The sequence below is a fragment of the Pogona vitticeps genome, chromosome 3 (genome assembly GCF_051106095.1).
Source record: "Pogona vitticeps strain Pit_001003342236 chromosome 3, PviZW2.1, whole genome shotgun sequence".
Classification (NCBI taxonomy): domain Eukaryota; kingdom Metazoa; phylum Chordata; class Lepidosauria; order Squamata; family Agamidae; genus Pogona; species Pogona vitticeps.
In genome coordinates, this window is record NC_135785.1 from 87,314,872 (window position 1) to 87,329,109 (window position 14,238).

Here is a 14,238-nt window from a genome sequence, read left to right on the forward strand (position 1 = left end):
GCTTAGCCTTCTATTGAAGAACAGTCAGAGAGTCTGTATAAAAGTGAAGGTGAGGCCTCTGCAGTCTACACCTCTAACCACAGTGATCAGAGATGGCTTTGAAGCTTGCTTTGAAGTTCACTGCACAGTCTGGAGCTTCTTTTCTGTTCTGTATATCGCAAGATACAAAGAAGATGATCTATACAGTTAGGGGAAGGCCTTAACCAAAGCTGCACAGCCAACCACTTGTATCATAAAAACAAATTCCTCCATTTCATCACCACTGTCACAAAAACATAATGGTTTTATTTGACCTTGTGCTCTTGAAATTGTTATTGTCACTTTAGAGATTTCACTAGAGAGAAGTTATTTTCCAGGGATTTATTTTGCTTTCAGCAGAGCTTGATGTTTTAGAAAAGTTTATTCCCCCCATCCCCAAAGTGTTAAAGTGTTTTACTTCCAAGATCAAAGCAACAATGATGTGAAACTATTTTAGGAGCTGATCAGGGACAGAATGGGATTTACCACAGAAGAATAACATTAAGAAGTGTATTTAAGAGGCTTTCTGCTCACATTTTTCAACACAGGTGTTGTAACACTGGCTGAAATCCTGTTGCTTAGCACAGTAAAATACACTAGATAGGCCCACTGAATCAGTGGGAGTGAGTTAACCCCTCTAGACTTTCCATTGATTTTAAATGGGCTTATTCTAGTTGTAACTTACTTTAGCATAGTAAGTCATAATTAGAGCCGACTCATTTGAATCAATGGAACTTATTGAGATGTTGACTCACCAAATCCCTACTGATTCAATGGGTTTACTCTACTTGCAACTTACTACACCAAATAATAGGATTGTACCTGTTATTTCAATACTGCATTTTTTAAAAGTCACACCAAAGGCTTCATTAAATTGTTTTATTGCAGGATTATTTTCATAAGGCAGCTTTTAAAATATGAAAAAGCACAGTTTCTTTGGGGCATTGTATACTTTCTTCCTGTAGGGACGTGGTAGCGCTGTGGGCTAAACCGCAGAAGCCTGTGTGCTGCAGGGTCAGAAGACCAAACAGTCGTAAGATCGAATCCACGCGACGGAGTGAGCTCCCGTCGCTTTGTCCCGGCTCCTCGCCAACCTAGCAGTTCGAAAGCATGTAAATGCGAGTAGATAAATAGGTACCATCTCGGTGGGAAGGTAAAACGGTGTTCCCGTTGGCCACGTGACAACGGAAACTGTCTTCGGACAAGCGCTGGCTCTACGGCTTGAAAAACGGGATGAGCACCGCCCCCTAGAGTCGGACATGACTGGACTAAAATGTCAAGGGGAACCTTTACCTTTTACCTTATACCTTCTTCTTAAATATGACTTTTGGTTGTTTGAATAATTTCCTCATTATCAAAATCTCAAACATTTTTAATGTAGTAGTAAGTTGTTCCATGGCAACTGCTGTTCTACATTTATTATTTGTAAGCATAAGCAGGCACATAAACAGAGCTATTTATGCTACATTTGATTCAGGTTCAGCAGAATTCATTCAGGCCCCAAACTCTTGCATGTTAGAATCCTTAGGAAGAGACATCTGTTCTCGCCAAGTTCCATAAGTAGAAACCAAAGTTTGGAACAGCCACACAAAGATACACTGTGAAAGACAGCCATGTTTTTAAGAGTAACAGTATCAAAAGAAGCAACATCTTGGGCCATCAAACTAAAGACCAAACTCTTCACTTGGAGTTTTATGAGATGCAGCAGGTTAGTACTTAGAGGAAGGGAATCAGATGATAAGTGTTAACATAAGTTTGGATCCTAGATTCAAGTGCCATCCTTGACAAGTACAATTCGGTCAATGAATTACAATGATTGTGGCAGGACAATCAAACAAAACTAAACTCTAAGACTGTTTCCTCTTTTAAGGACAATGAGAATAAACAGAGTCCATCTTGATAACCTCTTATACTGACTTCTGCACCTTGATTCTAACTACTTTCTAGTAGCCCTTCAGACTATGAGGTTCTGGGCACATAACAGCATACCCTGCAATGCTTTCTGTGGTTTGAGTGACTGGGAGGGATTTTTATGGGCTGGGGTGACTATCAATCTATTTAGCAATAACCAACGGTTCCTTCCTGCCTCAGATTTCAAAGCGAGCCCCAAGTCTTTGCTGAGATTTCAATTTCCTTTTAGCTGTGGGAAGTCAGTTGTTAGTTTGCTGTTATCTGTTCACAACTGTAAAAATGAAATGTGTTTGTTCTTTCGACTACTGATGTCTTAAAGTAAGTTATTGAGACTATAAGTGCCAGTTAATGAGAAAAGAGTGGATTTACTGAGTAACATGAAGCTATTCTTTGTGAGTCCCTGTACTTCTCTTTTGCTGTATATCAAAAGGAGAATTTTAATCAGATATTCAAAATTCTGCTATAGTAACTGACTTGCCTCATATGATACTCCACATAGACATACAATTTGCTTTACGCAAAAAATTCTAGTTTGGCAAGAGTTCAGATTTCCATTTTAAATTATAGCACAATCATAACTGGCTAAGATAACTAAAGGTCAGCAAACACAACATTAGGTCAGCTGAAACGTCTCCTAGCCTAGAAATGGAACAGATTACTTGGGACCACTTTTAGTATGGCTGAGTTTGTGCTGCTAACATGGCTATCCCTCTGGGCTGAAAGAACTTGGAATCTGCAGAAACTAGACTCTTTCATCATCTTGCCTCTTCTCTGATCCTTTCAGAGCTCTTTTGCCAACAGATCCTAGCCAGCCAACCAATTCTGACAACAGATCACTTTGTGGTCCTGCTATCATATAGGAATTTTTGGGTGGTAGAGAAAAAGTTTTTGCTTGATGCTGACTCCCTACTGCAGGAACAAAGTTCAGACTACTTCAGAGTACCCTCTTTGTATATTAATTTGAAAACAAATGTATTAACCAATTATGCACGGTTCTACAGAATATAGAACATTGGTACAGAAACTCTCTCCTATGAGCACACAGCTTTGAATATATATGAGTGGATTAGGTCTACGTTCTGCTGAACTAAGTGAAGTGTATTTTTAACATTTATAGGGCTGCACTATAAACCACTGTGGAAACAATCCTATTGAGTTAAAACAGCAGTACAGTGGTGCCTCGCATAGCGATCGCTCCATTTAGCGACAAAATCGCTTTGTGACACATTTTTTGCAATCACAAAAGCGATCACTTTGCAATGTTTCCTATGGGGGAATTTCGCTTTGCAATGACCGATCATCGCAAAGCAACCATTTTCGGCCAGCTGATTAGCGGTTTCAAAACGGCCGCTGGGATAAAAACATGGCCGCCCGCTGTTTTCTGGGATGGATTCCTCGCTTAAGAGACACCAGAAATGGCTGCGTTATGGAGGATCTTCACTGAACGGTGAGTTTTAAGCCCATAGGAATGCATTAATCGTGTTTTAATGCGTTTCTATGGGCTTTTTTTATTTCACATTGTAACGTTTTCATTCTGCAGTGATTTTTGCGGAACGAATTAATGTCGCAATGCGAGGCACCACTGTACTAGTCATTATAAGTACACATGGGCTTTTTTGTATTTGTATCCCTGGGGATATGAATATGAATATCAGCACCACAGATGCCACAGAGGTCTAGTCCCTCTCCCCAGAACTGGCTGGTCCACTCACTGGTCATTGCACATGGATGGGTCATTCATTGTTGCTGTCTGGCCAATCAAGGAAGGAGACTGGCTGGCACTTCCCCACCTCCCCACATAACCAGCCACTCCAGCAAGCAGACAGGATGGGGAGTCTCCCTGCTCAGCTGATGGGTGGATGGTTGTGCAGGGAGGCAGGAAAGTGCCATCTGTGCTTCTTCCCAGATTGGTGCTATGACAATGATCAATGATGAAAGATCTAGCCTTGTGCAGCCATTGGTGACTGGACTGGCCAGTTCTACGGGGAGGGAATGGGTCTCTGTGACACCTGTGGTGCTGCTATTCATATTTATATAATAACTATATACGTAATAATTCCTATTCAATAAACTTCTATAGAGATGGTTGAGAGTTTAGTTTCAGTTAATTTCTGACTGGACTTTTCTAAAATTTGCAAAATTAGGATGTGAGGGAAAGCAAAAGAGCTCATCCCTATGCTTCAAACTCTGTCATTTGAAAGACAAGATGGAAGAAATTGTTGGTAAAATATTGCTCCAGTGTAATGGCTGTGAACAGTTTTATTATTCACAGTAAAATGTACAGGTTTTGCCATCTAAAATCTCTTTAATTATCTCTGAAACAAAATGTACTTCAGTTGACAACTCAATGCTTTTCACTGTTACTTTAAACATTTAAAATCAGTTGCTTCTTAATTGGCTGTCATTAATAATTATTGGTGTGTCTTCTAATACAAAAGGAAGTCTTGTGTGTGGTAATCCTCAAGTTGATCAAACCTGCCATACGAAGGGCATTAGAACATCAAAGCAAAAGGGCTTTCCTTTTGTTCACATTGAATTTAGATGAATTATGTTTTCTCAAAGAGAATATTTGCAGAAGTCATTTGGAAAGATTCTGCTTCATGCTGAGCACCAAAGCAAACAATAAGCTGTTGGCAAATCCTTGTGTATGAGTAGGATTCATGGCCTTCAGTTTAGAGAATTATGGAAGGACAGGGAGAGATTATGCAAGTCTAACAGAAGTTAAGATGACAAGGCATAAGTATGAGAGATAATATGAGTGCACTGTCAAAAATTTTGGTTGAGAGGATCTCCCGTGGCAAGTATCTTACTAAAATACACTGTGGTAAAATAACAAGGAATAGTAAAGCACAAAACAGACTCTGACAACTGGAACCAAAGACCTATACCAGGACAAATCCATGAAGATGTCTAAGCATGAGCCCCCAAACAGGCAACCTTGTTGATATAAGGTGACATTTGACATACTGACTGTTGGAAAAAGTGGTAAAGGGAATTCAACTACTCACTGACTGTCAATCTGTAGGAAGATGTATTGTTAAACTATTGTCTATATGGTTTCAGTCTTTGAAAGTACAGTACATGAAATTAGAATCAATGAGTAAAACCTACATCAAAGAATTATAGTGGGGAGTGTTTCTCCTTAATGTTCTAGAGACAACCAGACATGCTTTTCTCCATCTATACCACTTCTCACCAGTTAATCAGTGTTCAATGGTGACTGGTCATGTCTAATCTTCAATAGATGGTTTGCCCCCCCCCCCCACACACACCTGTTTCTCTTTTTTAAGAATTTTGTGTGCTTTTGCCAATTCTGGAATTTCTTCAAGGTTGCCAAATTTCCCTGATTTGTGTGGACAGTGCCATTTTGTTTATGCTAGATCCACACTGATTTCTAGAATTGGAAAACAGAGGAAATGATATAAACCTATGAATGGCTCCCTTACAAAACTGGTTTGGTAAGGAAGCACATTCCATGCTCTGCCAAGCCTTCTACATTATGCAAGTATCCATTTGCAAGCCCTAAAGGATTGTCTACAATCTGGCAGGTGTTGCCATTTTTTAAGACTTCCCCACTCCTCAGCATTGTAGTCTGGTAATCAGAGAGCCTTTTTGTACTGGTAGAAGATGGTGAAATACCATGCCATGCTACCATTTTCTCTTAAATTGAGTTATCGGTTCTGAAGACACCAGTTGAAGTCTCAGAGATTTATATGATTCTCCAGGCCTCCACCACATGAGGAGACATATCTCTGGATGAATAGCACTAGAGAAGGAGATACAGTCAACCTTCGATTTACTACCTTAATCCGTTCCGGAAGGACGTTCGTAAGTTGAAAAGTTCATAAATAGAATCAGCATCTCCCATAGGAATTCACTGAAAACCAATTAATCTGTTCCAGCTGTTTTGGTTCTTAGGTCGAGGGGCAGTTTGTAAGTCGAAGCATTAGTTCCCATAGGAAATAATGTAAAGCCGGTTAATCCGTTCCTACCACTAGGGGCAGACTTTTTTTTTCCCTTTTAACCTAAGATGACTTAGGTTTTTTTTAAAAAAAGGAAATAAAAGAGGGTGGGAAGGAGGGAACAGATACCTTTTCAACAGAACACCTTGAAAAGCACCTTTTCAGCCAAGACAAGCACCTTTGGGGGGGGGAAGGGGCAGCAAAGGAGGGAGAAAACACCTTTTAAACCAAGCACCTTTCAGACAACAGAACACCTTGAAAAGCATCTTTTCAAACAAGACAAGCCAAGACAAGCACCGTTTGGGGAAAAAGGGGCAGCAAAGGCGGAAGGGAGGAACAATGGGGAAAAGAGGAAAGGAAGGAAGGAAGGAAGGAAGGAAGGAAGGAAGGAAGGAAGGAAGGAAGGAAGGAAGGAAGGAAGGAAGGAAGGAAGGAAGGAAGGAAGGAAGGAAGGAAGGAAGGAAGGAAGGAAGGAAGGAAGGAAGGAAGGTCATCACTGGGGCACACAGACCCCTCAGACAAAGCTTTGTGCTTTTAAGCACAAAAAGATAGATGCCTTTGTGTACAGCTTCTTGAAGTTGCTGATCACTTGCTGGTCCATGGGCTGCAGAAGAGGTGTTGTGTTGAGGGGAGGAAACTGACCCTGATGAAATCCTTGTTGATCTCCTCCACCAAGGATGGGGTGTGTGCTGGGGCATTGTCCACCAGAAGAAGGCACCTCTCAGGGAACTCGTTGTCCAAAAGATACCTCTTCACAGTGGGTGCAAAAACCTTGTAGAGCCATTCCAGCAACAGCTGCTTTGTCATCCATGCTCTTGAGTGAGCCCTCCACATGATAGGCAATGTAGCCTTGTTGACTTTCTCTCGGTGGAATGGGCAAGGAGTCTGGGAGTGGTAGATCAGCAGAGGCTTGATCTTCAGATCGCCGGTGGCATTGCCACAGAACGTCAAATATCAAAAATCAAAATTTTTTTTAAAGCCTCAAAATAAAAACTGCACTCTACCAGGCAGTACCAGGCAATACCAGGCAGTACCAGGCAGTCTGAAGACTGTCTCCCTATCCACTCTCTAAACACTGGGACGAGCGAGGAAGCAGACAAGCACCCTCTTCGCTGGCCAATGTTTAACTGAAAGTTCGAATTTCAGGCTTCCCCCACCTCCCGCGCATTTTTTCCATTCGTAATTCGAAGCAAAGTTTGCAAGTCGAGGCAATATTTTCCTATCAGAGCGGTTCGTAAGTCAAACTGTTTGCAACTAGGGCCGCTCGTAAGTCGAGGGTTGACTGTAGTTTGGATTTTGTCTGTACTGTGCCTTTGAAACTTTGACAGTAATTTCCATCACTCCCAGTGGTTCTATGTTTGTGTAGTGCACCAAATTACACAATGGGCTCAAGTACATGATTCAATGCCTGTCTTCCAATCCCCTCCTCTTACTCCTGGCTTTTTTGCAAACACATGAGGCCTCTTGTTGCACAAATCCTGGCAGCAGCAGCATAAAGCCTGGAAAACCCCTTTGTGAAATCACAAGGGCCTACCCCTGTGACATCATAGTGACTCATCCACTGGTCTCAGATTTAGCACTGAGTTTTTAGTAAATGGGATGCTGCTAACTTGGAAAGCCTCCGCCAGATGATTGAACCAACCCTACCCAAACACCCATTTTTCACCGTTTCTTAAACATCACAGTTGTCATTATGGGCTGTCAAATCAGAACTGACTTAAAGCAAACCTAACAGAACTTTCAAGGTTAAGTGAGATATTTAAGGAGTGGTTTTACCAGTTCCACTCCCCCAGTGAGCTGAGTGGGGATTCAAACCCATATCTTCTGAATCCAAGTCCATTATTCTGTCCACTATACTACACTGGGTATTAAATATCACTAGTTTTAGGCATATTCAGCACCAGAAATGTACCAAAGAAAACTGCATTATTCAAAGAATGAAAATCAGAATACCAGACAATTATTTTTGCATTACACAAACAGAAATTGCTATGAAAATATTCTCTTTGAAGATGAAGCACATAGAATATGAAATTATTAAGAGGATTGGAGGGAGGTTTGAGGAATGGTATCAAAGTCTGCCTCACACAGAAAATCACTTGTAAACCCCCACACCAAATAAAACTCCATCTCTTTCCCAGACAATTCCATGTGGTGGAAATTTCCTAGTTTATAATTACATTGGGGATGCCATATCACTTACAAATGCAAGGTATGTTTATCATGTGCAGATCTGAAAGTAGGAAAGTGAAATATAAATAAATAAATAAATACGCATTGCAAATCTTAGAATGCTGTAAAAAAGAAATTACAGAAAGGAAAACATGAGAAAGAAGAACTCCTGAGAAGAATGGAAACACACTTATATCTAGGACACTGGAGACACTACGTTCATTTACTGTGCAATCTTATATGTTTTCTTAGAAATAAATCCTACTATGTGCCATGTGGCTCACTCCCTGCTATGTGTATTTAAGTTTTCCAACTTATTGGGCTTATCAAATATACAAGCTAAAACACTGCTTTAACTACCCTCCAAAATAATCTATTCAATTGCACTTTAAGGCAATGGCAAATGTATTGCTTTGCCTATATCACGAGTCGCCAACTTCAGCTGGTCCAGAGCCCAGTTTTGGGCAGCTGTGGACGTCACTCCCTAACAAAACGAGGCAACATACATTTAATTTGTGGATTTTTCTTTCCAATTTTAAAAGAAGGCTATCCCACACATACACACACACTGTAAAGGAAGACTCAGTACTGGGGGAAAATTGACAGGAAGTCTAGGGGTTAGAGTAGGGGTTAGTAAAGACATGCAGAAAGGCACATGTGGTCTTCCCAGTCCCACATGTTGTCCAGATCTACTTGAAAATGGCTTTGGGGATGGGATGGGAGGAACTCATACTTGCTGGGAATGGGAAACACAGTTGCTTCATAATGATTATGTCACTGGAATGAAAACACATTTTACAGTGTATGAGTGAATCATACCAATGTGGAGTAGTGCAGAAGTCAATCCAACCGTAGACCAGAGACATTGCTGTTATGTGCCCTAAAGATAGGACTGACTTATAGTGACTCTAATAGGGCTTTCAAGGTAAGTGAGATATTTAAGGATTGGTATTATCCTTTGAACGTAGGCTTCCTGAGTCCGTCCATCATCTGTCCATTACACCACACTGGGTATTTAGACCAGAGACTACAGGGTTCGAATATTCATTCATTAAATGCACAGTTTGACCTTGCACCTATCACCATCTATCAAGCATAATTGTTGTTGTGAAGAGGAAATAATGCTCCCTTAAACTCCTTGGATGAACAGTGAGGTATAAATGTATTATTATGTGAGGAGTATGTTGGCTGGGAAGGTTGTTGTTACACTCACTGGTGAAATGGAAACCTTCTCAATTTCTGAGGGAAACGCTTCTCAGACATCCTTCCATTGTTCAGACTATGCAATTATATTTTGTTTTCATTTGGGAGATGATTCTGCACAGATTGGGGGATGGGGCGGAATAATAGCCTTGTAATGTATTTTGGCCCAGACACAGAATTTTCATTCTAAATTTACCCGTTCATTGCCTGAGAGCAGACAATATGGTGATTTTTGTTCTGTTACCAAGCCACTGTAGTACATCTGAGCTGTTCACTGGTATTAATATTAATGTTCTTAGTACCTCAAATACACATTATAGTATCAAAGTTATAGGAGACAAAATACTGGTGTTTGCTGAAATGACAGAGTCCACAAAACTCATTACAACTTGCTCAAGTACTTATTTCACCTTTAGTCCATTGTGTTCCCAAACCCAACTATTATCCATACAGCTTATTCACATAAAGGTAGCAACTTCTATTATCAATACATGTGTTGACATTTGTATTTTTGACAAGGGGCAAATAACACAGCTCCTTCAATACCCTTAGGAGAACTTCACCTGACTGGCAGTTTGAGGGCGAATTTATGCCACACACAAAAAACCTCCCAATTTCAGAAACTATTTCTATGGATATTATACATCAAAACAAAACACTGTATTACATAAAACACAGTGTTGAGCTGTATTTCTCCTCGTAGTATTATCAGCAATTAATTTTTAGAAGGCATGAATAAATACATTAGTAAACTAAAACTGCACTCCTCAACAGAGCTCATTATGTTATGTCAGCCTCCTAAATCTTCCTGTCAAAGGTAAATAAAATTGCCCCCTATGTTGTTCCTTAGCGTGCTGCCAAAGTATCAAGCTGCTGTAGTGCTATTAAAAACGAACAATTACAGATGTAACCTCTCTATCCTTCTTTTTGCAACCATTGATGGTTTTAACAAAACTTGTCTGAAAATAATTGTATATAACAAAACCATTTTAAGATCCTTCTCATTCTATCTACAAATGTGGATGGGCTTTTTTCACACCTACAGATATAGGTGTGGATATCACCTGTCAATATCTCTTTCAGTTTGGAAGTAAAACACTAATCTGTGGCTGTTAAGTGATCAATATTTTGAGAATGTTGTCAATAAAAGGAACCTAAAAAGCACATACAGATGTCTAGTAGGTCCTAATTGTTCTCTTTTGCTATATACAACAAGGCTGATGGTAAATAAACCATGTGTGTACTAAGAATTAGAGCATCACTCTAGAAAAAACATCCTTATCAGAGTTTGGGAATAATGACTAGAAACCAATTAAATAATTATGCCTGTGTTAAATCCAATGGCTAATTGCTGCTAGTTAGTAAGTTAGGATTTGCATTTGTTCTTGTGCACAAAGGCACACGACAATAGGAAATACAGTCATTGACACTTCAATTAGTAGCAATTTGCCACTCTGATTTACACTGATGGATTTATGTGTAAGTAATAGGATTTTGGCTGATGTGTTAATTTTAATATTCTAACATTAAATATATTACCAATAAACCAACATCCCATGAATAAAAGTGGCATTATAGATGTAACAATTTAAAAATACTATTGTAAGTTGATTTTAAATTATTAATTATTGTTATTTTTCATTACACCCTATATAGAATAAATGTGCACATGCCCACACATACCCCATGAAGTACTAAATTCTACAAAGAGAAACAGTAAAATACCCACACTAATGATAATAGAAACACATTTTATTTGTACACACATTTTTTCACTAAAAAGTCATTACACAACTTCATGTGTACAATCAGTGGCAAATCACTACAGATTAAAGAAATGGCCACTGATTAAAGGCAATTTTGGAATGCATGTGATTTGTATGCAATGTGGAAAAAGTCACATGCACCCTAAAATAGCAAAAGGAAGTGATGATTTGCTAGTGCTGGTGACTTCATCACTATCTTGCATGGGGAGCTGCATGACAGGATATCAGTCATTAATTAAAAGCAGGCATTAATTAGTTCTGAATAGATGTTACGACAGAACTCTGTTTTAATTCAATTTTATCAAAATTTTCCAAAATTCCAACATTTCTTCATATTTTGAATGGAAAAAGCTGAGAGTAAAAAGCTGTAAATGAAGGACAAACAGAACTGACAGATTTGTCCATCCAGGGTCAGGGCAGTGAGCATTTAACTCCTGGAGGTTTTGGACTTGAATAGAACAAACTTGGGAGTTTAAGAAATGTGAAACTGGCTAATTGTTCCATCCATAGTATCAATAAATAACTTTTCTGTTTGAACCTTGAGACAGAAAGGCACATCTGCATCCCTACACTTGCAATTGCAGAGATTTTGAACAGTGGGAAAATAACTAATCTGTTACCTTTAGAGATTTCCTCTGCTTCATAATAAAAGCAGAAATGAATTCAAATAATTGTAAAATAACATGAGATAGCCTCATTTTTGTGACATAACTGTAACTTTTTGGTTAGTTTCATAGTTATAAGGATATGGTCTCAAATAATTGTGGAGGAAGAATACCTCATTGTTCAAGAGCTGATTCATGAGGTGCCTTGTGCTACTGCCTCTTGTCTTGTTGTGAAGTGGCAACAAGGAGGATGAGAGAAGAGTGTGGGTTATACCAATGGTTCTCAAGCTTGGGTCCCCAGATCTTCTTGGACTGCAATTCCAAGAAATCCTGGCCAGCACAGCAAGTGGTGAAGGCTTCTGGGAACTGCAGTCCAAGAACACCTGGGGACCCCAGTTTGAGAACCACTGGTTTATACCACAGGCAGGTAGCTTTCAGCTATTAAACTATCTGAATGATAACTATTTTAGTTACTTTTGAGAAACAAGTTTTGTTACTTCCTGGAAGTTATTTTAAAAATTGCAACTGTTACAGCTGGAGGACCTATTACTACATTTGTAGAGAATTATTTTGAAAAAGTTATGTTTGAAGCTCGGGATTTAACAATATGGTAATTCAAAGGTATATGCCACAGCAAGGTTATAAAGCCTAAATATCCATGGTTGAATAAAATGCTGAATCTCTTATTTTGAGTTGGATTGAGAACAAAGCCCTTTCTGCTCAAATATTTAAGACCACAAACATGAACGTGAAAAGTTCTCAAAGCCTCTTTCTCGAAGAGAATGCCAAGTAATCAAACTTTGGAGATCTATTGCAGATGATCAAAGAAACTAGAAATACAATAACATAAAGTTAACTAGAAGTAAACTTGAAACTAAGCTTGCTTAACATACAATCTACAACTGGCTTCCTACGTAGCTGGGACTTTATAAGTCAGTTTTATGACTCTACCCATGACCTGAGGTCGATCACAGGCTTTGGTAGCCAGCTCAAGATTGACTCAGCTTTCCATCCTTCTGAGTCCAGTAAGCTTGCTGGGAGATAGGGAGGGAGACAATATGTGACCTGCATAATTAAACTGCAAACCACTTTAAGCACTATGGGGTGATATATAAGCAGCATACTTTGCATTGCTTTATCCATATCAGACTGCAAAAATGGAGAACAACCTGGCTGGTCATGATTGATGGTGCTTGGCTGGCTGAGCGCAGGCCTGCACTGCACAGTTAGTGGTTAACCTGAATGTAGATAGAAAGCAATTGAAATAAAAAAGGCTGAAGGTGGGGGAGAGGCACATTCATGTTTGTACAGTTACTTACAGGATTTGTGAGCTCTGGCAAACTGGCTTGGTACGTGAGTGGCCGACAGTCCCGGGTGTTAAAAACTAATATACATGGAAGGAACATTGGTCCAAGATCATCCCCATCAAGGACATCAACAGTGAGGGTGGTGGTACTTGTTCTTCGTTCCATCAGATTTTGAGCTCGATCCTTCGGAAAAAGTATGATTCATGAACATTAGCTTCAGAAGTAAATACATGGCATCTTTCACTAAAAAGAGATTTATCTTGACACACTCTCACACACATATATACAGTGGCTGAAATCTCGTTGCTTAATACAGTAGGTTGCACTAAAGTAGGCCCATTGAATCAGTGGGATTTTAGTGAATTAGCTCTTGTGTAAGTTCCATTGATTCAAACAGACCTACTCTAGTTATGACTTACTATAGGGTAACTCACTAAATCCCCATTGATTTAATGGGCATACTTTAGTATACTGTAACTTAAGCAACAAGATTTCACCCTCAATTTAAAAAACAACCAGGTTGAGAAACTAAGTGGACACTGGGCTATCAACATGAGCTGGTTATAACCAGCAAGACCAGTAGGTGATGAGACAGAGATGGCAAGCTTACCATTTTTCATTTCTTGCTTTCACTAAGGTTTCTTTCTTTCTCTCTACTGGAAGTTCCCAATTGCTTTCTCCCTACTCCAAATTCTGTAAAAGATCTTTACTCCAAGACACATTTTTCTTTCCCTTCAAATATTTTTCTCCTTGAACCTCCTTCCTTTCCTTCCCATATAATTGCTTGGGATGTAAATTTTCCCTCAAGGAAGAAAACAAACTTTCAAAGGAACATCCCCACTAGGAAAGATTGTGGGATTCCTCACATTGTGACACATTTTTGGAAAAAAGAAGTGCTGGTTTTTTGTGTATAAAAATGTCCCTGTATTTTGCACAGAAACCCTTATCTTTTGTTCATAAAACCTGACTTTCCACAAAAAAAACTTTTGGGTTTTTCACAGAATACAAAATTTTGAATGCAAAATGCAAGGTTTCTAGTGCAAAATATAGGTTTTTAGCACAAATCACTTTTTTTTAACACATGGCAGAATGGCAAAAAAGTGGTAGGTTTTTGTTGTTGTTATTGTTCTCATGTGGTAGCAGAAAATTTCATAGAAGTTGTCAGTTTATTCATCAAGGTGGCACAATCTGTCAAAACATGTTTTTTCATAAACTAGAAGAAAAATGGAGAATATTCATTATATCTATAATCATAACTTCTTAGAAACAATTGTCTCCATGGAAGATATGGGAA

At 39.2% G+C, this 14,238-nt stretch overlaps 1 protein-coding gene across 8 annotated transcripts in view; it reads right to left on the bottom strand.

The window, feature by feature from the left end:
- The window catches only part of PCDH15 (protocadherin related 15), a 979,840-nt gene that overhangs the window by 303,134 nt on the left and 662,468 nt on the right, over nt 1-14,238 (bottom strand). For all 8 annotated transcript variants that reach the window (XM_072995260.2, XM_072995261.2, XM_072995259.2 and 5 more), the window contains one exon: nt 12,957-13,127. In XM_072995260.2, coding sequence (XP_072851361.2) covers nt 12,957-13,127 — 171 coding nt within the window. The remainder of the gene's footprint in view (nt 1-12,956; nt 13,128-14,238) is intronic.